Here is a 23,796-nt window from a genome sequence, read left to right as displayed (position 1 = left end):
TGCAAATCAGGCCCAAAGATCTCAGCTTGGGCACCCAGAAAATGTGGAACATGTAATTACTGAGCAGAACTAGAAGAGAATAAGGTGCATACTTTGCCAGTGAGTTTCAAATGTTGTTGACAGCAGAGGAAAGGTGAGACTCAGAAGTCTTGGGTTCCATTCCAGGTTCTGGAGGAAAGTATGTGCACTAGTGGGCACAGACTGTTCAGTGGGTTTTTCTCAAGCTTGACCTCTTCTGCCCCATTCCCTTCAACCTGTCTCTGTCCCAGTCCTATCTCTTTCCCACTCCTGGCTCCTTGTCCCAGGATCATTTTCCTTTCCTGCCCAGTCCCAGCCTCCACTCCTCAGGCTTCTTATCACAATCCCAGTCTTCTTGTCCAACCAGTCCTAGTCTTCTGCTCTGGGATCACTCTCTGAACCTCAATTTCCCCCATGACTCCCAGTCCCCTTGCTCAGCCTGCCCCAGTTTCCCCCTCCTGTCCCAGCTTCTTGTCCCCCGTCTCAATGCTCAGGCAGTCCCAGTTCATGCGACCTAGCTCCTCATTTGATACCTCCCTCCCCTCATCCCCTTCTCTTGCTCTCAATCCCATCTAACTTCTCCAGGCTCCTCATCCAATCTCAGTATCTCCCAGCAATTCTCTACCCAGATCCTTCTCCCAATCACTTTGCCCAGCAAGCCTCAGTTCTCCCCCCACACTCCAGTTCCTTATCAGGTCTGTCTCTAATTCCCTCCCTACTGTTTTACCTCCAGTGTTTCCTAGGCTCAGCCCCCTTGTCCAGCAAGAAGCAGTTTCCCTCTTACCCCCAGCTCCATGTCCAATCTCAGTGTTCCCCACTCCTCTCAGCCAACTGACTCCCATTTCCCATCCCATTTTGCTCACCAGCTCCTAATTCCAATCTCCCCCTCCAAAGGCTCTCAGGCCAGCCTCCTCCCACCACCCCCAAGCAGTCCCAGCTCCCAAAGTGTCTCTCCCCACTCCTGTCCAAGTCTTATCAGACTCCTTGTCCCAGTTTATTCCTTTCTCTCTCCTCCCCCCACATCTGGTTCTTGTTCCATCTCCATTTGAATCAGGTGGTTTCCTCTTCTACTCTGCCTACATGCCAACAGGTGGGTCATTGAGAGCACAGGACAGAATCGGCTCCAGGTTCTCAGTTCTGGGGCATGACCCCACACCAACCTGCAGCAGCAATTACGAGGAAAGTCCTTCTGAAACCCCAGAGCTCTGGGCTGGAGCACGCTCAGTTGCTCTGTGGGGGTGGCGCATGCACGATCTGGTCAGCTCTAGGAAGTGAGACTTTTTGAGCATGCTCAGTAAAGATGGAATCTTCAGTGATTTTAGGTGTGAATATCTAGCGAGTCGCTAGTGAGTATGTGCAAATTTGTGATTTTTCAAAAGTTTTTAACATGGCCAAATTTAGAAAGAATTTCAGAGATATTAAGAGACTCATCCCTGCCACAAAGGCTCCACCACTACCAAATGTCAAGTCCCTGTTCCAAAGCATAGGAATGCCAAAGCATTTAAAAGAAAAGGCCTTAAGAATTTTTTAACATGACCAAAACAACATATATTTCCCTAGCTTTATTCTCAGAAAAGGCTGGACCATTTTGGCTGAAATTATCTAAAACTTTTTCAGTCTGAAGCAAACAAATCATTAAAGTTATGAGCAACTGAAAACAGGGTCTTATAATGGAAAGTGTTGGGAGACCTTAATAATGGATGGTGCTACCACCTCTGCCTATAATGAAAGTTAAGAGAGCTTTAATGCTTGTATGGATTTCCTCCATTAGTTTATTTTCTAATCAGATTATTATTGATGAGACACTAAGTAGCATTTTTTACCATGGTGTAAAAAATAATTTATCTCATACTGAAAGCTCTTAGCAGAAGCTATTTTTACGACCATGTTTGGATCAGGATATACAGTTTGTCTATGAACAGTGCAATCTCTGCCAATAGGCCCTCAAGTGCCTTCTTTCACTGCCCACCTTCCCTGGAAATTCTCCATACAGCAAAGGAATTACAAGAAAAGACAGATAAACAGACAAATGTAAAAGCAAAACAGTAAATTCTGCTTGTGGAGTGCCTGCGAAACAAGAGATGACACAGAAGATGCAAGCAAATCAGTGTAGTAAAGTGATATGTTGCAGACAATGGTAATTAAAAAGGTACTTGGTCCACTGAAACACCTTGGGTTATGAATGCTAATAACATTAGTAGACAATGTTTCCATTAATAGACAAGAGGCTCAGCAACCTATTCCAGGTGCTGTGTTATGATTTATATGAAGGTTAGAGACTTAATGACAAGCCTACTTAACTGAGAGGGTTATCAAACAGAAAACTGCCAGTGACATATTTTTTTTTAAAACTGTCTATATTTGTGTGTAAACTTAGGGAAGTTATTGTTTACAGGGGAGGGGTATTAGATATGCACATTGCACTATTTTAATTCAACGGGTCAAGGGTTAGTCTACAACTCTAAGACCTGGCTCTTGGCTAGGCATTGCTTGGAAGAAACAAAAGTTGAGACTTTGTTGCAGCAAATGTTCTGGTTTATTGTTGTATCTAATTAATTGGGGTCTGATCCTGCAAACGACCACGCATGTAGTCAATGGGACTGCTCTTGTGCATACGTGTTTGCAGCATGGCCCCTTAGTCAGAAGTTAGGCAGTTGTGCAGAGAAGCAATTTAAAAGCTGCTACTGTGAATATGCCAGCATCTTAGCTAGTTAGTCTTCTGTATTGTTCTCTAAAAGCTCTGTGAACTTTTCTTTCAGGGTAAAATTCATCCCTCTGCAGAAAACCACATGGACCACTTAAATCTCATTTAATCCCTCAAAATAGGTCTTAAGGCACAAGCCTTGTGTGCTGGCTTTTATTTCACCCTCTGTGTTAAAAGTTAATCATTTCATAGAAGAAAGCCAATAGGATAATTTGCAATGCTTCTTCAAGTATAACAGCCATGTACTTTAGGTGAAAATTCAAATGGTCACAATTTCATCTTTAATATACCACAAAGGAGCATAGTCCAGGCATGAGAAGATAGGTTTTTACTTTCCACCAAGTGCTGCAGTCTGCCTAGTTGCAGTCAGCTTGATGAAGCTTGGAGAGTGATGTCCCCTGACCAATAGCATTCACCATGTGACTGAAGTCGTGCAGCCCCACTTGGCTGACTGACTGGCTAGCCTTAAAAGATGGTTGCATGGGAAGGGTACAGCTTCCATTTTCCATCATCCTGGAGCTCTCAAGCAAATTGTGAAACCAAATATCTCCAGCATTTGTGTTTTATCAGCTGTCCTTGATAATATTGTATAATGATTTTAAATATTACTACTTATTACAAGCATTGCAAATGGATCTTTAAGTTTACTTCAAAATATAAATTCAAAACATCTGCACAGAACAGCAACTTATTCCCTACCAATAACAGCATTTTACTAAAGCACATTGATGACACAAAATCATGTTTTCAAAGATCACCGATTCTTTGCTGTATCCAGTTTCAAGAGTGGGCTGTCAGAGAGAGGGCTCTGGTTTCTTATTTAACTGCATGACCATGGCCCCAAGGCATCAGTTGGGGATTGTCCTTCACACTCTGGTCACTCCCTCTGGTATGTCCTCATAGCCCAAGCATGTCTTCTGTGCAGGGAATGGGGAATGGCCAGGAGGGAAGTGTAGCAACTGTCTCTGCCAGGTCTATACCTGCTGGGGACTCTTCCCTGCCAGAAGCATCCTCAGCAGTACACTTGTGAGAGTGTGCACTGCTTGCATCCGAAGAAGTGGGTATTCACCCATGAAAGCTCATGCTCCAAAACGTCTGTTTGTCTATAAGGTGCCACAGGATTCTTTGCTGCTTGTGAGAGTTTGAGCATTTAGAAAAGAGCAGGCCTGAGACTGTGGCCTTATGTTTTTATGTCAGCTTCACAATCGTATGATGAGGTAATATCAAGAATTTTTTCTACAGGAATGATTAAATAATATTACTAGTAATACATACATAAATATAAATAATTATTTTCAAGCCAAAGGCATTAGCCTCCCAAATAAACACATAGTTGTATTATTCTCTCCTTTGTCCTTCCTCCTCCTGTTTGTCCTTGTTTTAAGGATAACCTGTGTCAGCTCAGTACCAACACATACACATGTGCTTAATGTTAAAGTGAAGCACACACATACATATTTGCAGGATTGTGGCCTCTGATCGCTATGCTCTTTTGGGCTGGGAATCCATCTTTCTCTGTAGTGTGAAACTCCAGTCACATATATGGCACTGTGTAAATAAGTAACAAATAATAAATGGTCTTCATCATAACTAAATGTGGTTTGTTTTTTGTTTGTTTTTTCAGAATAACCATTTTTCTGACTTTGTGGACAAGCAAACTGGTTACACAACTAACAGCATGCTGGCAACCCCTATTATGCAGGGCAAGGAGGTGCTTGCTGTTGTGATGGCACTTAACAAAATAAATGCCCCTGAATTCTCTAAAGAGGATGAAGAGGTAACTTTAGACATTAAAACGTGAACACTATTGTTCTTTTAACAATAAATATGGCAGCACCTATTACTTGGTTTGATATTTTGTCTTATTTTTGTTCTCTGTCATTTATAGGTCTTTAAGAAATACCTCAATTTTGTTTCTGTTGCCATAAAACAATACCATATCACATATCTCTACAATATTGAAACCCGAAGAAGTCAGGTAAAGAAGGATTTGTTAATGAGAACCTTCATTAGCTTTTTCTTATGTAAAATCATTACTAATGATATGGTCTCACAGACAATACATAAAATTTATCATGTTACAGAATGGTATCAACCTCCATTATGAATTCATTCTTTAATATCTGAAACTCATGAGGCTACGTTTTCTTTTCATCTGCAATACATTCTCTTTTCACCACCTGAATATTTACCCAGTTTTTTCTCATTGTAAGTAGATGCTTTTATGGTCTGCCAACAAAGTATTTGAAGAACTGACAGATATTGAGCGACAGTTTCACAAAGCACTGTACACTATTCGAATGTATTTGAACTGTGAAAGATACTCTGTTGGTCTGCTGGATATGACCAAAGAGAAGGTAACCAGCATTTTACCAATTACTTGGAAATGTAGAATTCATTTAATTCAATATCAATATAAAAAATAAATTCCTCCACTAGCTAATCTGTCATGGATATCTCTAATGTGCCTTTCTCCATGGAATCAATGGACTATGCTTTCTAAGTATGCTTTCAAAATGACATGAAGCATGAACTATATTCAACTAATATGAGTCACCAAAATTACATGTAAAATATATAAAAATAGGGCAGGTCATATAAGTAAAACATGCAGATTAGTCTCAAGTGGTTATTTTTATTGTATACTTCTCCCACCCACTAAAATGTTGAGAAAGCCATGCAGTTTTCTGGCATTGGTTTTCACACTAATCTGCAATTTACTTGCTAAAACTTTTGTTTGGTGTATATTTAACAATGTTTTCTTCTTACTGTTTTGAGATGTGACCAGACCAAGTAGGGTTATGGTGAAGTATAGCATAAAATGATTGTCCATGCATTTCATGTTACCTATTGGTATGTAACTGAGAAACACTTTGTATTGTTAATCTGTGTGTAATTATTTTTAGGAGTTCTATGATGAATGGCCAATCAAGCTGGGAGAAGCAGAGCCTTATAAAGGACCAAAAACACCCGATGGCAGAGTAAGTATAAATGTTTCCTGTTTACACATCATAATTTTGGAATTTAGTTGCACAGGATAATTAACGCATGTTTTTCTCCTCTTTTATTTAGGAAGTCATCTTTTATAAGATTATTGATTATATTTTACATGGAAAAGAAGAAATCAAAGTCATTCCGTAAGTATTCATTATCAGCTTGTTAAATATGTAGCAGTTAGCAGCGTTGCTCAGGTAGAACTGCAACATGTTTATATCTGTGACACTGACTTACTGAATCTCATTCTGTCTCTACAGGTCACCTCCTGCAGATCACTGGTGTCTTGTCAGCGGGTTGCCAACGTATGTTGCTGAAAATGGATTTGTAAGTTAATTGCAAAAAAAGAAAGTTACACATTTTAGAGAGTTCTTTGATCAAACAGAGACTTCGGGAGCCAACATCAAAACTTCCTTATATTGACTATATGACTGGAAATACAATAAGTGACTATATGAGCATATCACACTGTCTCCAGGATTATAGCTGCCATGGAATACAGGGGCCAATCAATAGCCTGGAGGGACAAGCCCTCTATGCAGATGACCTGTGAACCAGGGGATTTCCTGACAGATCTTAGGACATCTCATGGGTAGGAGGGCTTAGGTCTCTGACTCGCATTGCAGATGTACAAGTCCATTCTCACAAAAGAATGATCTGTCAGCAACTCAGCAAACAGAAACTTGTCGAATTTTCTGTTTAGTTTTAATCCTGGTACAGGGTTATAAACAGAAAGATAGCTTGGTCCCAAATCTGAACCAAGGCTTCAACATGGTGTAAGATATTGTCTTTCAGAGGAGAGACAAAATCAAAGGTCATATCGTAGTCATTGCTGATTCTGTGGCACTTTTTGTAACAGTAGGGGTTAGCTCAACTATTTACCTCTTCCTAAAATTCCCCATGCAGTTTCAAATTGGATATAATATTCCTCTTTACTTCCTGCCCTAAAATTTTGCCTTCTTCCTGCATATTGTTAAGTAACTATCATGCTTAATAAAATATATTATGAGCACCATACACAAGGCAAAGTGTTTTCAGCACTCCAAGTGGCATATACTGGCGTAGCTAATTCTACTTTAATAATACTTTTGATTTATGTACAATGACAGTTATTTTTCTTTTAGAAAATGAACATGCCTTTTTAAAATGCCAGACTATGGATTTGAGTGTATATACTGCACCTAAACAATGGGGCTTTTTTTGTTTCCTTATACCACAGATTTGTAACATGATGAATGCACCAGCAGATGAATATTTTTCATTTCAGGTAATAACACAGTATTTCTTTTAGTGTAATTATTATAGGAAAATACCCTAATGCCATCTACTCATTAGTCATAAAGTTGATTGCACAAATATTCATACATTCCATAGTTGCGGAGGTGGCTAATAATTTTGTTATTGTACTTATTTGTGATCTTTGGGTACCAACTGTGACATTTACAATTATAATACCAAAATATTGTATGACTATTTTAAAAGAAATATGCAATATTTCCTCTTCTTTTGGTTTGCTTGCAGAAGGGGCCTGTGGATGAGACAGGCTGGGTTATCAAAAATGTCCTGTCTTTGCCTATTGTCAACAAAAAAGAAGAAATTGTGGGAGTAGCTACATTTTACAACAGAAAAGATGGAAAACCCTTTGATGAATTTGATGAACAAATCACTGAAGTAAGTTTAATCATTTAATGTTAAGAGATATTTTTGTTAAGTCTCAATTAAAAATTACTAAAAGGATTATTTTAGGTAGCAGTTATACTGTAAGTTTGTTATCCTCTTCATTACAATTTCTTAATAGTAAAAGTATTTCCATTAAAACTCTTTACACACTTGTACAGTTATGATGGATCGTGAGCTTTTTTCCAGTACTGAACAGACGGCAGATACCATAAAAATCATTCTAACAAATAAACAAACAAAAACCCCATATTAGATTAGTTAAGGATGGTCAAAATCATTTAACTGACAATTAGTATTTGTAGTCTTCAGGGCAGAGATGACAGACCATCTGATTCACTAGATATTACCCCTAAGACTCTGATCCTGCAAGGAACTCCTTAAGTGCAAGCCTGTGTAAAGTCCCGTTGACATCAGTGCACCGGTTCAAGTGTGCACCCATATACTGGGCAAGTCACTTAACCTCTGCGCACCTCAGGCCCCCATCTGCAAAATGGGGAAAATGCTTCCCTATATTACATGGTTGTTGTGAAGCTGCATTTATTAAAGTTTTTGAGGGGCTCAGAGCATGAGCACTAACTCTGTGGGTGCTCCAGGGTTGGAGCACTCACGAAAAAAATTAGTGGGTGCTTAGCACCCACCAGCAGCCAGCCCCCCACCCCCAGTGCCTCCAGCCCACCAGCGGCTCCACCAATCAACTCCTTCCCCTCCCTTCCAGCGCCTCACACCCGCCGTGATCAGCCATTCCGCACTATGCAGGAGGTGCTGTGGGGGAGGCGGAAGAGCAGGGACAGGGCACACTCAAGAAAGAGAGCAGAACTGGGTGGGAAGAGATGGGGGTGGAAGTTTGGAGAAGGGTGGAACTGGGGCAGGGCCTGGGGCAAAGCCGGGGTTGAGCATCCCCAGGGCAAGGAGGAAGCCGGTGCCTGTGGCTCATAAGCTGTGTTGGTGGGAGGCACGTAAGTACCTTCCTGGACATTTTAAGGAGTTCAAATTGTCAGTTTTCCTTTACTATTAAGCCAAATGAATTGTCACTACATCACTTCCATTTTCCTCTGTTTTGTTCCAGAGTCTTACACAATTCCTTGGATGGTCTGTTTTAAATACTGACACCTATGACAAAATGAATAAGCTTGAAAACAGGAAAGACATTGCTCAGGAAATGCTCATGTACCAGACAAAGGCCACCCCTGAAGAAATTCAGTCCATATTGGTGAGTATCTTTCTAGTACCACAGAATTCAAATAGGAATCTTGTGGAACAGAAACTTAATTTTTCATTCATTTTCACTTTAGAAATACAAAGAGAAATTAAATGTAACCAGTACTGAAGACTGTGATGAGAAAGCCCTCCTCAAGATTTTGGTAAGTAATGAAACCAGATTCTTAAACTTTCAGGGGCCTATTAACTTCAGACTGTGATGGGACTCCTTTGTGTTTGTGTTAAAAATGTGTTGTTTAACCTTCTTCTACTTAATACAACATATTTATATTAGTCATCAGCTTCAGGGATATTGTGCAGGTGCCTCGTAAAAATATTTTTGGCAATACGTTAGGTTCGCTCATCCACTGATATGCAACCTATATACTTCCCCTGGTACCAACTCACTAAAACAGCATTCTCCCTGGATTTTCATATGAAAATCTGTCAGCGGTAATGCAGGAAGTAAAGTCTTTGTACTGTTCAAGAGGAGCTGAACTATCCAGGGATCATTATGATAGCATCTCGATTCAAAGAAAATGGACCAAATTCTATTCTAGGCTGCATGGTCAGCATCACCATACGGCGGGTGGAAACTGAATCCTTTGCTTGTATTGTTTGGTTGAAATACAAGAGTAAAATGCAAAATTAGGAACTAGGACTGACCTGAATGTTCACAAAGCAACAATCAATTTTCAGTAAATAGACAATTTGCTACTGGTAGAACCTCTTTGCCTAATACCTTTTGAAAGATGCTAAAGTCAGATAGGTAAGAGAGAGAAAAGAACAAGGATGAGTTTAAAACAAGAAAGACTTTGGGCTAAAGGCATCTGTGGCGCATCTCTATCAAAATCAGCATTGCATCAGAAATTCTTTATTATTTGGATAGCATTAGCACCTCGCCACCCCAGTCTTGAACCAGGCTTCCATTGCATTAGGCACTGTGCAAACCCATAATTAAAATTCACACCATTATGTTGACCAGTAATGGTATAACAGAGATCAAGAAAATAAACACTGAATGTGTTTTTGATATCTGGACAGACATATTGCTACCATACACTATCATACCCAGCGTGCTGACTGAGGGCCTGACCTTCCAAACATTTAGGCACATGCTTAATGTCACTCACATGAGTAGTTCCATTGAAAATTACTGACATTCTTAAATATTTGCAGGCTCAAGGTCTTATTTCCCAAAGAGATAAAAAGGGACTATCCTAGGTACTATTGCAGGCTGAAGGAGTTATAGCTGCCTCCTTAAAATGCTATTTGCTATTTGTTTCTCTTAATAATTTTAATTTTATTTTTTTTTCATTTTATCTTATGATTAATTGGATTGACTCCGCTCATTCGTCATTCACTCTGCATGAATGAATATTACTGAGTTTTATATGGGAACCTACTGTATATAAGAATGGCAAAAACTCAATTTAAAGGTATAGTTGTGTGTATATTAGTACAACATACATAGAAGGAGGAGGAAATTGGCAGGGCACCAGAATAAGAAGTGACTGTATAGGATATGAAGGGGGTTAATAACAGCAATAGCACCTGATGTGTTTCTATAATTTGTTAGGTATTTGAAAAACTTTAATTAACTGGTTTTTATTTACTTTGCCTTGTAGCAGGAATTTTTGGTTAAAGTTATAGATAATTATCAGTAAAATGAGCTCTCTTTCCCCTCCTTCCTCCTTCCTCTAAAAACATTGCAGATATCAGGTTTAGGACTGTACACGGTTTTTACAGTTAAAAGATCTTGTTAAATTACATCTGATTATATAAGCACATCCTCTAGTGAAATGAAAAGTATCAATAGAAAATTATACCTTCACATTTTCAAGTAAATTCATTTTAAATTTAAGACTTACAAAAATTAATAGCAATAATACATTTTTAGATCTCTCCACTTGTAAATCAAGGTGCCTTAATTACCCTCTGGGGGCATCCAAGTGGAATAAAACACTGGAATGGATTTTTAAAACCACTAGAAACTAAATTAAATAGCTTTTTCTATACATTGGGGTATCAAGAACTGAAGGTCTGATATCTCATGCAGTGCCAGGACTACATAGAAATGTTTAATCCTATAGGAAGCCTGGAATGTCAGGTCACTAATGCAATAAAGCAGGTGTTTTCTAGTCCTGAAGGCTCACAAAGCATTGGGCCTTAAAACTGTCACTGCTCCAGGATTGACCATTCTCTCTTCTTGAACTCAGACCAGAGTAAATTTAAAGGGAAATTCCACATATGGGAGAAAAGACAGAAATATTTTTGCATGTACAATAACCAATATTTGCAGCAAATATCTCCAACCAAACAGCAACAATTGCAAAGGTGGGACATCACTGTTCCACATCCCATTCATTTCAATGAAGTGGGTAATCTAACTTGCATGTGCAGTTTCTTTTTTGTGTTTTTTTAAACAAGGACATTAAATATAAGGTTATAGCATCAATACACAATAAAGGTTTTCTTTTAAAGAGAAATCCAAATTATAGTTCTCATCCTAATGTTGCCCACATTACACTTGTAATATATTCAGTTGCCAGTTTCCTCATCTGTAAAATGGAATCTGACAGTTCACTGACTTCCTTTGTAAAGGGCTTTGAGATGTACTACTGAAAAACGCTATCTATGATCTAGGTACTTATAATTATTACCACCACCAGCGAGGCTATTAAATATATATTTATATCATACGTATAACGTGGGCAAATTAAAGTTACTACCAGAGCCTTAATTTTTGCATTTCCTGACATTTGAACATCATGAGTAAATACCCTTGGTGTGTTATTTGTATGTGCATGAGTGCAATTAATATAAATAAAGCAAGTCATAAGTAAAAATAGAGATCTTTTGTGCTAGTAACTCTAAAGGCTAGAGATCTTCACACAAATTAAGTCTGGTTTGTTGGTGGTCCCTCAGTGCAAAGCAGTCTTAAACCAAGCAGATAGGGTAGTGGACATTTCTGAGGGTAGCTACACTTGCCTCTAAAATAAAGGGTATTCATGAGGGGAAAGAGCATGCACTCAGGCAGTCCTCTGCTGCCAGAATTGTCCCTTGGGGCCATTGGAAGCCAGTGTAGTTTAGAGTAGAGTTTGCTCTAAACTACACTAGGGACACAACTGGCACAGAACCATCCAGAGGTAGGTAGGGAGGGGCAAGTGACTGTGATGGCTTTGGCGTTTCCTGTAATCTACAAAATACCACCCGTTCTATGTTTGTCTGGGCACTGTTAAGATATTTACTGTACTTTAGCCAGATGGTAAGAAAACTACCCAGGAAGATAGGCAGTAGCCCAGATAAGAGTTCCTCAGAAAACACCGAGGATTATGAACTAATATGCTAGCTCCGCCTCCCTGGTGAGCTTGCCAGACCAGCTTTCCCAGGACTACGTCACCCACTCTGTGAAGGTGGGGAGATCAAAGGCTGAGAGGGATTTATAGGCACACTCTCTGAAGGGGAAAGGGACTGGTTTTGTGAGGTGTTTAAGGGGAAGAAACTGCCTTCCAGAGTTGGGCGTGTCTCAAGGTAGCTTAGCCCAACTAGGGTTTCTGCTAAGGGAAGGCAAGTCTTTAGGTAAGATAAACATGCACATAGGCCTTTTATTGCTCTAAAAATGCTTTTTTCTTGCTATGCTGTATTCCTACTGTTAAGATTCAACAATACATCGTTTTAAGAAGGCTGTTTTGGGTCACTTTATTCACTGCTGCTCACAAGTTCCTGAAGGGAAGAACTGCAGGTATTGAGTCTAGTCAGACTTGTTGAGTAATATTTGTTGGTAGGAGAATCATGGGATTCTGCCATAGAGTGAAAGTGGGAGGCCTAAGACCTAGAGGCAGGTGCACTCAGAAGACACCAGGGAAGGGGGTCAGAGGTCCAGGTAGCCCTGAACTATGACAGACCCCTCCCCACCCTCAGTTGCACCCATGATTTATAGGGTAACAGTTGATAATCTATCCCAAAGATTCACTGAAGTCCCACAGGTGAGGTATGTAATACAATAATAATAATAATCTGAAGTACAATAATTGTATGCATAATTAAGAAATGCATTCTAAAATAAAGTAACCATTGGTTTTTACTCAATATATAACTTAAAAAACTATAATTGTAATGTGGATTTTGTTGGAATGTATGTGGGGAAGAAATACCAGTTTGCAGGAAGCAATAAATGGTACCCATCCCCTTTGTTTGAGCAGAAAAACAGCAGTGATCTAAAGTACATATTATAGTTTAATATACAGTAGTGTGCATTGAAACCTGAGAGCTATGTACACATGATGGGCCTGACCAGGAACTCTTTATATAGGGATAGAGTAAAAAAGCAACTAAAAAACTGAATTTTCTCTAGTTTCCTTCTTACAAAGTGAAACTGTTGTGGTCTTTTTTTTTTCTTTTTTTTCCTCCCTGACAGAGAGAGGAATTACCTGATCCAAAGGAAGTGGAACTTTATGAATTCCGCTTCAGTGACTTTCCCGTTACAGAGCATGGCTTGATTAAGTGCGGAATACGATTATTCTTTGAGATAAATGTGGTTGAAAAATTCAAAGTCCCAGCAGAGGTCAGATTTATTTTGTCATATTAGGTACATTTTCCTCCTCAGTTCCAAGTTCTTTTAACTAGAACTGTCCCAGAGTAAAATATTAGAAGCAACAGTAGCATACATCCATTCTTAGCTTTTTATATATAAAACATTTGATATCTTTTACTTTTCCACTGTTCTGACCAGATATTTTTCACAGATTCATAATAAGTATGTAAAGCTAGGTGGTAAATCGTTGTGTGCTTAGTTAGATAAAAAATTAAACTAGCATTGACTTATATAACAGTGGTTAGCTTCTATGCTTATTTTAATTAGAAACAATGTTTCAGCTTTGTAAAAGCTGCATATTTTCCTGTAAAGATATGAAATTCCATCTTAATTTTAAAGACATTCCAGGAATTTGTTATATTTGAACTCTACTGAGTATGATATGCCTTTTATTTGTAACAGGTACTTACAAGATGGATGTACACAGTCAGAAAGGGTTATCGGGATATAACTTACCATAACTGGCGTCATGGATTCAACGTGGGACAGACAATGTTCACCTTACTAATGGTATGTTTTGTCACTGTAAACCTATCTTACATTCAATTTGTAGTTCTTTTAATTTCAACAGGAATTCTAAAATTCAAGCAGGTATATACTCAAAAAAGTCTCTTCTCCTTTATAGACAGGTAGACTAAAGAAATACTATACCGATCTAGAAGCCTTTGCCATGGTTGCGGCTGCTTTCTGCCATGACATTGATCACAGAGGGACCAATAATTTGTATCAAATGAAGTAAGTTCAGCTACATTGATTTATAAGTACAAACACCTGTACATATAACATTTGTACCAGTAACTAAAAGAAAGATGTGAACATATCACCACATGCAAAGATACAAACTATACTATTTTCCATAATTATTTGCAAAGCATGCACATCTATCAAGAGAGTCTGACCCAGAGTATTTATAACCTATATGAAAACACCAAGACACGACCCTTTGGGAAAGCCTGGATTCTGGGGGGGGTGTCTTTCATAAGGGGCCATATTGAAGGTGTGAAGATAGGAATGGGAGAAGGAAATGAAATGGGCATTGGAGCTAACACTGTTGACAGAGTGAAGCTGGTGAGAGGGAGCACATTAGGAGACAAGATTTAAGATGTAGGCCAGAGTGAAGTTGTGTAGAGCCTAGAACAGGAGCAGTCAGTTATTTTTTGTCAAGATCCAAATTTCTTGGTCAAGGTACAAACTCCAGACAAAATAATAAAAAAAGAACAACAACAATAATAATAATAATAATAATAAGTAAATAAAAAGATTTGGGGTCTGTTCAAAAGCATCTGGCAGTTCAGATTTGGCCCACAGTCCACCTATTGACTACCCCTAGCTAAGAAGATGAAGGAGGTGAATCCTGCTTCCTCTGAAGTCAGTGGCTAAACTCCTGCTGATTTCAGTACAGCAGGATCAAGTCCCAGGTGCAAGATCCTCACTCCCACTCTGGCTCCTTTATGCTGAGTGAAAGGGCTGGTCTACACTAGGCAGGGGATCGATCTAAGATACGCAACTTCAGCTATGTGAATAGTGTAGCTGAAGTCGAAGTATCTTAGATCGAGTTACCTACCGTCCTCACGGCGTGGGATCGACGTCCGCGGCTCCCCCTGTTGACTCCGCTACCGCCGTTGGCGTTGGTGGAGTTCCGGAGTCGACAGGAGCTCGTTCGGGGATCGATATAGATGAGGCGTGATATATCGATCCCTGAGAAATCGATTGCTACCCGCCGATACGGCAGGTAGTGAAGACGTACCCAAAGAGCCAAAGGGTAAGTCTACACTGCAACTCGGAGTGTGCCTCCCAGCCTGAGTAGACAGACTTACACCAGTTTAGCTCGAGCTAGCAGGCTAAAAATCATGGAAGTGTAGTGCTGAAAGAGAACTCGAGAGGTCTAATCCAGCTCCACACTGAGACAGGACCAAGTATATGTAGACAACCTCTGACAGCTGTTTGTCTAACCTGTTACTAAAAGCTTCCAAGGACTGGGATTCAACAACCTCTCTGGAAAGCCTATTCCAGAGATTAATTACCCTTATATGTAATTTACATTTCCCTTGCTGCAGATTAAGCCCATTTCTTCTTGTCCTACCCTTAGTGAATGTGGAGAACTCATCACAGTCTTCTTTATAACAGCCTTTTAACATATATGAAAATTGTTTATCAGGTCCCCTCTCCGAATTCTTTTCTCAAGACTAAACATGCACAGTTGTAACCTTTCCTCATAAGTCACAGTTTCTAAACCATTTATACTTTTTGTTGCTCTCCTCTGGACTCTCTCCAATTTGTCCACATCTTTCTTAAAGTGTGGAGCCAAGAACTGGATACAGTACTCCCGCTGAGGCCTCACCAGGACCAAGTAGAGCTGGATGGTTAGCTCCTATGTCTTATACATAACACTCCTGTTAATAGACCCCCCAGAATATTAGCTTTTGGGGGGGGGGAACTATCACATTGTTTATTCATTCAATTTGTGATCCACTATAACCCACAGATCCTTTTCAGCAGTACTACCACCTAGTCATTTATTCCACATTTTATAGTTGTACATTTTTCCTTCATAAGTGAAGTACTTTGCAAAGTTTTTTTTATTGAATTTCATTTGATTGGTCTAATTTCAGACCAGTTCTCTAATTTGTCAAGATAGTTTTGAATTCTAATCCTGTCCTCCAAAGTACTTGCAACTCCCCCCAGCTTGGTTTCATTTGCAAATTTTATAAGCACACTCTCCACTCCGTTATCCAAGTCATTAACGAAAATATTGAACAGTATCAGACTGAGGACTGACCCCTGTGGGTCACCATTTGACCATGAACTAGTCTTTGAGTACAGATTTTCATCCAGTTTTGCACCCACTTTATAGGAATTTTATTTAGACCACATTTTCCTAATGTACTTATGAGAATGTCACCTAGGACTATGTCAAGAGCCTTACTAAAATCAAGATATAGCACATCTACTGCTTCTCCCCATCTCCATGGCCGAAACTCTGTCAAAGAAGGAAATTAGGTTGGTTTGGCATGATTTCTTTTTAACAAAACCATGGTGGCTATTACTTATAATCATTATTCTCTAGATTCTTACAAAATAATTGTTTAATAATTTGTTCCAGGTATCGAAGTTAGCTGGATTTTTCTGTAATTTTCTGAGTCCTCTATGTTCCTCTTTTTCAAGGTGGGCAAACACAAAACTTTTCTCTAGTCTTTTGGGACCTCAGCCATCTTCAGTGAGTTCTCAAAAATAATCACTAATGATTATAAGATTGCTTCAGCTAGTTCCTCTTTACGTACCTTACGATGAATTTCATCAGGCCCTGCCAACTTGAATACATCTAAGTTATCTAAATATTCTTTAAGCTGTTCTTTCCCTATTTTGTCTTGCATTCCTTCCCCTTGTTGTTAACATTAATTATGTTACGTATGTGGCCACAATTTACCTTTTTTAATGAAGATTGAAGCAAAATAGGCATTAAACATATCAGCCTTCTTGATGTTGTCCTTTATTGGCTCTCCTTCCCCACTAAGCAGAGGACCTACACTTTCCTTCCTCTTGCTTCTAATATATTTATAAGATCTTCTCTATTTGCTTTTATGTCCCTTGCTTGGTGTAACTCATTTTGTGCCTTAGCCTTTCCATTTTTGTCCCTAATTGCTTGTGCTATTCTTTTGTGCTCATCCTTAGCAATTTGTCTGTATTTCCACTTCTGATTTTCAGCTAAAAAGCTTGTGCTGGAGCCATAGTTGCCTCTTATTATTCTTCCTATCTCTCCTTCGTATCAGGATTGTTTTGGGTGTTGCACCTTTAATATTGCTTCTTGGAGAAACTACCAGATCTCCTGAACTCCTTTTTCCCTTTGATTTTCTTCCCATGGGATCGTACCTACCTGTTCTTTGAGCTTAAGTCTGCATTTTTGAAATTCATTGTCTTTATTCTGCTACCCTCACTCCTTCCTGTCCTTAGAACCAGGAAATCTATCATTTAATGATCACTTTGAATTGAATTGGCTCCCACCTTAAAATTCACTATCAATTCCTTCCTGTTGGTCAGAATCAAGTCTAAAATAACTGTTCCCTGGTTTCTTCCTCTACCTTCTGAAACAAAAAGTTGTCCCCAACACATTTCAAGAACTTATTAGCCAATTTGTGTTTTGCCATATTACTTTTCCAACAGATGTTTGAGGAGTCCCCCACTATCACCAGGTCTTGGATATTTATTATAGAAATGCCTCATCTACCTCTTCTTGCTTATTTGGTGGGCTATAATAGTCCCTCTACCATGACTTTTCCCTCCCTTTATATGCACCCAGAGACTTTCAATTGGTCTGCCTCTCATCTCAGAATAAGTGTATATATTCTTGATGTATAATGCAACACGTCCCCCTTTTTTCCCTGCCTGTCCTTCCTAAACAAGCTGTATTCCTCTGTCAGTAGTTCAGTTATGAGATTTATCCCATTAAGTCTCTGTGCTACCAATTAATTCATACTTTAGCATATGTACTAATACTTCTAGTTCTTCCTGTTTATTCCCCATAAGCCTTGTATTTGTGAACAGACATCTAAAATGTCAAGCAGATTCCTCATCCCCACCCTGTTATCACTCTTGTTGCTCCTATGGACGCTATTGTAATTTTCTGTCTCCACCCCCTTCCCCACTGAACATTTAGCCTTCTATTAAGGTCACTTTTTTATACCTGTGGGCTTTTGTCACCTGCCCCCTTTGAACCTAGTTTAAAGCCCTCCTTACTAGGTTGGCTAGGCAGTGAGTGAAGATGCTTTCCCCCTTCTTGGTCACTGTGGACATTCTGGCATGGACAGTGGCTTGAGCTCAGATCCAGGGGGTCATGTGGGCAAATTCATAAGGACATTATCATGGCTGGAATGCAATAACAAAGCCTGACCTACTTATTTTCTTGTGCAAAGTTTGCCAAGTCCTTGTAATATTTTGTGTCAAGTCCCCTCAAGATATTGCTACCGGCCCACTACTCATAAGCAACTGTACAACAAACTAGTGTGATACAGAAAAACAATTTTGTAAGGAAATTGTTTTCAGACTTATTTCAAGAGATTATTCTAAAGCTCAGTTTGCAACATATTAGTTTTGAAGATAAGATAAAATACTGTGTGTCCTTTTAGGAATGTGATCAGACAGAACATACTTATGCTGTCTACAGTGATTTTTAAAAAAATAATAGAGAGAGTCAGATCCACAGTTGGTGTAAATAGGTGTCGTTCTGCTGACTGCAGTGGAGCTATGCCAGTTTACACCAGTAAGGAGCTGGCTGTCATAGCCCTGTGTATAAGATATTGTAAGTGATGTGGGGAGTAGAAGGGTTTGCTTTTCCCTAGTAAATGTTTGCAGTGATACACACAATTTTATTTTTTTTCTGCTTTTTACATCATTGTGCATAACTAGGATCCCACTTTTCATCTGTAGGTCAATTAATCTTTCATGCATTCTTTCTCATAGAATATCAGGGTTGGAAGGGACCTTGGGAGATCATCACTGTACATTGTAATCACTTGCTTCTGTGCATTTGCTAGCCAACAAAAACTCCACAGGCTCTCAGTCCCCAGTAGCTAGGGAACATAATAATCATGATCTTTAGAATATCCTGCCAGTAATGCAGAATGACTTATTAGGTAACACCCCTCATCCTCTCCCATGAAGGAATTTTCAAGTTGTACTCCATGGCAATGGCATTTTCTGATCATTGTCAGGGATTCTCCAGATGACACAGAAGAGAGACAGACTGTTTCCTACTGAGCATCACTCAGCCAAAGAACTTTAAAAGGGCTGAGGCCAGATCTTCCTACCAGGGTCCTCCCTGACTGAAAGGTCCATTCATGAGGTCAGCCAGGGTGAGCAATCTATTGGGCTTTCCCACTACACATGTACAGATTAATGAATGGCATGCACATTCCTCCTTGGTTCACCTCAGAAATTGACCTGTTAGCCAAGCAAAAGAAAAAGAAAAGCCAAGCATGGCTCATATTCAAAACAACTAGAATAAAACATGGACATGACCCTCTCCCTCACTGCCCAGAACTCTAGTGTAGAGCTGGAATTACTTCTGCTTTACACTCAGCATGAGGTAAGAAGAAGGGTTTCTGTGACAGGCTGAAGATGTATGAACTTCCACGGACTGCGTAGTCCATAAAGCTGTAAGTACTTTCTGTGGGATAGGGTCCAAGGACATGAAAGGAATGAAATAGCATTGCACAGTCGACATGGTAGTTCCATTCGATTTAAGCAAACCATAATAAATTAGAAATGCAGTGGCACGGCGGTCCACTTTGAATGATACCAACCAGAAGAGCGGTCAAGAGCCTACTAAAGCGATAAATACAAACAGCTGGATAATAGGTACGTTTCTACACAGGGAAGGTGCATCGATTAAAGAAACAAGAACTACTAACACAGGACAAAATGGGGTAAATTTTCAAAGGCACAAATGGGAGTTATGCACCTAACTGTTCCTTGTGTTTTTGAAACTCTCCCTTAATCTTTTTTCAATGACAGTGCTGAAGGCATATACATATTGTGTCATTTTAACCAGGTATTGTTGTGTGTCAGGCCACAGAACTAGGTTAGTCAAGCAATGTTAAACCATTTCAAACTCCCTCTGTGGAATATGCAGCTCGATAGAACGTTAATACTACAAACTTAAAACAGCCCTAAAAATATGTACTCTGAAACATTGTCAACAATTACTTGTTTTTCAACAGGTCAGCTTCTCCATTAGCAAAACTTCATGGATCTTCCATTTTAGAAAGACATCATCTAGAGTACAGTAAAACTCTGCTACAAGACGAGGTTCGTATATAAACACTTTCTACTAAAACTGATAAATACCAAAGCTCTTTTGTAGATATTGACCTTTCCAAGAGGCCTGGGTTAAACTTTGTATCTCTCTGATGAATTCATTACTCTTAGGTTGCTGGCTTGCTATTTTGTTTGAATTAGATTTCCAAGAAAATACTTTCTTAAAATTAGCCATATTCAAATAATGTTACGGCTTTAACCAACACTTACAATAGCTAGGATGTTCAAACTAAACTCTTACACACTGGGCTAAATTCTGGTCTGAATTACAGTCACACAACTCCATTGACAGTGACAGAATTGTTGTCTAAATACCATCTGAATAAGGCCTCTAGGATTTACCCTTTGCACTTAACTCACACTATTAGAACTTGTTTTCTACTTTTGCAACACAGTTAACATTGTACTGCAACACAAAATAAAAGAATGCTTTAGACTGAGAATCCAGAGATCTGGATTCAGTTCCTAGGAGTGGTATCTGGTGCCCAAAGTAGGTGATTGGGCTGTGATTAGCAGTAAGATTCCAGGCTCCCCCGTACCCTCACTTTCGCTCACAGGTGTTTCTCATTTCCCAAATAAAATCAACTAATTGAACAGCTGGCACTCTTTCCCCTCCTTCCATAGCTCCTTTGCTGCAAGTCCCACCACTAATTCTCCTTGCTCTTTCAGTTTTCCCTGCTTGGAACCCTGGTGTTGCTCCTGATCGGGAAGCTCTACACTGAGACCTCTCAGACTTTTTGGGTATGTCTACACTGCAATAAAACACCTGTGACTGGCCCGTGTCAGCTGACTAGGGTCATGGGGATCAGGCCACAGGTCCATAAAACTGCAGTGTCAACATTCCAAGCCACAGTATTTACACTGCAATTGTATAGCCCGGTAGCCCGAGCCCTGTGACCCCCAAGTCAGCTGACATGGGCCAGCTACAGGTATTTATTGCAGTGTAGACATAGCCTTCGGGGATAACCAAAAGGCAGCTTCTGAGCATGTGCACCACACAGCACTGCTTTATGCTTCCAGTGGAGAAAGGAGCTCATTTAGGGTGTGGAGACCAAATAACCCCCATGTGCACCTTCCTCCCCAGGCTGCACTTTATGGTGCTGCTGTTCAGAAGATGTTACAGATGCTGCTAGTCCCTCTCTCCCCTAAATGGTGCTGCATTGAAGGGCTGGAATCCTTCTCACCTCCCATTCACCCCTGCTGCTCTCTCCACTGTGCTGTTCAAGAGAAGGGGGGAAAGAAAGGCATCTGCCACAAGGGGTATTGTTAGTTTGTTTCAATAAATAAAGGTGAGGGCATTTAACAATGGTGGCTATGCCCATTTCCCCCTCTACCAGCTACCACTGGTTCCCAGTTCTGACATAGGCTACTTCTACACTGCACACCTCATGCAGGAGCAAGTAGATATATGTAGCTACACACTGCAGTGAAAAGCAGGCTGCCTCCACACTGCAGTTGTAGCTACACATGCCAGTGAATTTTTAGCAGTGTAGCTGGGGAAGGCACTGCTTGGGGGAGTAGAGAGCCGCACAGGGTACATGCCCACAGGGTTCAGGCATGTCTTTTCTCACCTAAGCAGTGTTTCACCATCTATACTTCTATTTGTACCCATGTTGGGGGGGGGAAATGTAGTGTATGTACTCCACAAAAGGAGTGTGCACTGTAGCCGTACCTAGAGACTTCTTGTGTGCCCTTGGACAAGTCCAGGGGTTCTCAAACTGGGGGTCAGGACCCCTCAGGGGGTCGCAAGATTATTACATGGGGAATTGCGAGTTGTCAGCCTCCACCCCAAACCCCGCTTTGCCTCCAGCATTTATAACAGTGTTAAATATATAATTGTTAAGGGAAGTCCACACTCAGGGGCTTGCTATGTGAAAGGGGTCACCAGTACAAAAGTTTGAGAATCACTGGACAAGTCAACTGCTCTCACTACACCTCAATTTTCCACCTGTAAAGGTGTACTATTTCCCTACTGCACAGGGAGTTTGGCAGGATAAATCCATAGGACATGCTTCAACACTATGGTGATGGGAAACTAGATGGGAGCTTTATGAATAAAGATGGCCTCAAACATTTTTGAAAATGTTTTTCTACTTGTTTTTCATACTAGAAATATCAGACCCTAACTTCCTACTGTTGCTGGAGAAACTTGTCAAGATCTTTGGAGCTCCTGAATATTGATATCACAAGAGGCTGTAGTTTGAATTGCAGCTCTCTTCCCCTCTTCCCCAATTTAAGGGGGAAGAGAGGCCAACAAGCTTAAACAGTCTAAGAAATACGTCAAAGTCTGAGACTATGGAAGGCTCAGTATCCTCATTCCTTTCAGTGCAGGGGAAGGAGAGCAGCAGCTTAGGTTAGAGTCACGTGTGATATATTATTAGTAGTACTTACAAGGAAAAAAGAATCACTGCCCTGAAAGGCTTAAAATCTAGACACAGATGAAAGGTGGGGAATGTGGCTACAACATACAAGCAAATGAACATGGGGAAGAATTGGCACTGCTGTGTTACATGTATTGTAGATTATGTTGTTTGTTTTTAATTGTGTATAAATGTAGCAGAGTTACATCTTCATAACATCCCCAAGAACAGAGCGGATTCTAGTGCAATCTGGGAAGATCAGATCTGGTCCATGTACAGTTCTCTGACATGGGGTAAAGCCCATCACACAGCTATAGGTCACCTATCCCAGCCCCAACCAACCATCCCCTTTCCCCATGACTCCTCCAAAGGTAACAGATGTTTTCTGGGGTGACTGGCAGCCCGATCCTTCCTACTCCAAAGGTGGTCTCTTTTTCTTAAGGACCTTAGGGCACTTGGTAGTCATTTCCTCCATCCTGCATCTTACAAGGAGTGCTAGTTAAAGGCTTCTGCTCTCCAACCAATAAGGTTAGAGAGCAGTCACTCCCTTCACCACTGAGTGGAATCACAAACACACCCACAGCCTTACTGCCAGCACTACTAAAGTGAAAGCAGGAGAATTGATGCTCCATAATTCCTAGCTCTCAGATTCATGAAACCCCACTGGGTTCCATGCTACGGGTTTCAAGGATACTACAGCACTGTAACTTTTAGGGGTTCCCCAGCTACTGTCTTGGAATTATCAGGCACTTATGACCCTGCTCTCAATTTAGCAGAAGTAGGAATGGGAACATGTCCTCATCCTGTCTGCCCTCTGAAGTGGAGGATGGTTAGGCTGCTATCCATCCTTGTGAATTTCAAAAGGCCATGGAGCCCTTGCCTGATGTCATCCCCTCTCTGTCCCCTCAATCTGCAAGATATATGAAGGAGCAACTATGCTCCAAGAGGAGCTGTACAGTAAGGGAGTTTCTGCTCTCAAGGACTCCAAAAAAGAACTAATATAAAACAAGATGGCCCTTGGACAGTTGTTCTAGATTCAGTTACTATAAAAGAGCAGACCAGATATTTCACCCATGAAGTTTAGCCACCACAAGGAACATAGGAACTGCTTTGTATGTTTTCATAATCATACCTTATTACAATCCACTGGTTTACATTCCAAGCAAATTCTTATTTCATTTTAAGATAAATGACACTCAATCTTTATTCTAAGAGGTTTGAAAATGGAGAAAAAGTATGCATCTCCCAAAAACAATGTGGTCTGGATTAGATATGGGATGGGCAGGGATCCAGCCAATCAGAGCCGGCTCCAGGGTTTTTGCCTCCCCAAGCAGCAAAAAAAAAACCAAAAAAAAAACCACCACACGATTGCGATCAGCTGTACCACCGCCGCTTCAGTCTTCTGCGGCAATTCAGCAGCTGGTCCTTCACTC

General features: G+C 40.2%; 1 protein-coding gene across 2 annotated transcripts in view; it reads left to right on the top strand.

Moving 5' to 3' along the window:
* The window catches only part of PDE6C (phosphodiesterase 6C), a 47,479-nt gene that overhangs the window by 13,570 nt on the left and 10,113 nt on the right, over window positions 1-23,796 (top strand). For both annotated transcript variants that reach the window (XM_045023610.1, XM_045023611.1), the window contains exons 2-15: window positions 4,347-4,499; window positions 4,611-4,700; window positions 4,939-5,079; window positions 5,629-5,703; window positions 5,795-5,859; window positions 5,977-6,043; window positions 6,936-6,983; window positions 7,238-7,387; window positions 8,463-8,606; window positions 8,689-8,757; window positions 13,014-13,160; window positions 13,593-13,700; window positions 13,816-13,925; window positions 19,907-19,994. In XM_045023610.1, coding sequence (XP_044879545.1) covers window positions 4,347-4,499; window positions 4,611-4,700; window positions 4,939-5,079; window positions 5,629-5,703; window positions 5,795-5,859; window positions 5,977-6,043; window positions 6,936-6,983; window positions 7,238-7,387; window positions 8,463-8,606; window positions 8,689-8,757; window positions 13,014-13,160; window positions 13,593-13,700; window positions 13,816-13,925; window positions 19,907-19,994 — 1,455 coding nt within the window. The remainder of the gene's footprint in view (window positions 1-4,346; window positions 4,500-4,610; window positions 4,701-4,938; window positions 5,080-5,628; window positions 5,704-5,794; window positions 5,860-5,976; window positions 6,044-6,935; window positions 6,984-7,237; window positions 7,388-8,462; window positions 8,607-8,688; window positions 8,758-13,013; window positions 13,161-13,592; window positions 13,701-13,815; window positions 13,926-19,906; window positions 19,995-23,796) is intronic.

Source organism: Mauremys mutica, chromosome 7 (genome assembly GCF_020497125.1).
Source record: "Mauremys mutica isolate MM-2020 ecotype Southern chromosome 7, ASM2049712v1, whole genome shotgun sequence".
NCBI classification, from domain to species: domain Eukaryota; kingdom Metazoa; phylum Chordata; order Testudines; family Geoemydidae; genus Mauremys; species Mauremys mutica.
This window is presented reverse-complemented; position numbering and strand designations above follow the sequence as displayed.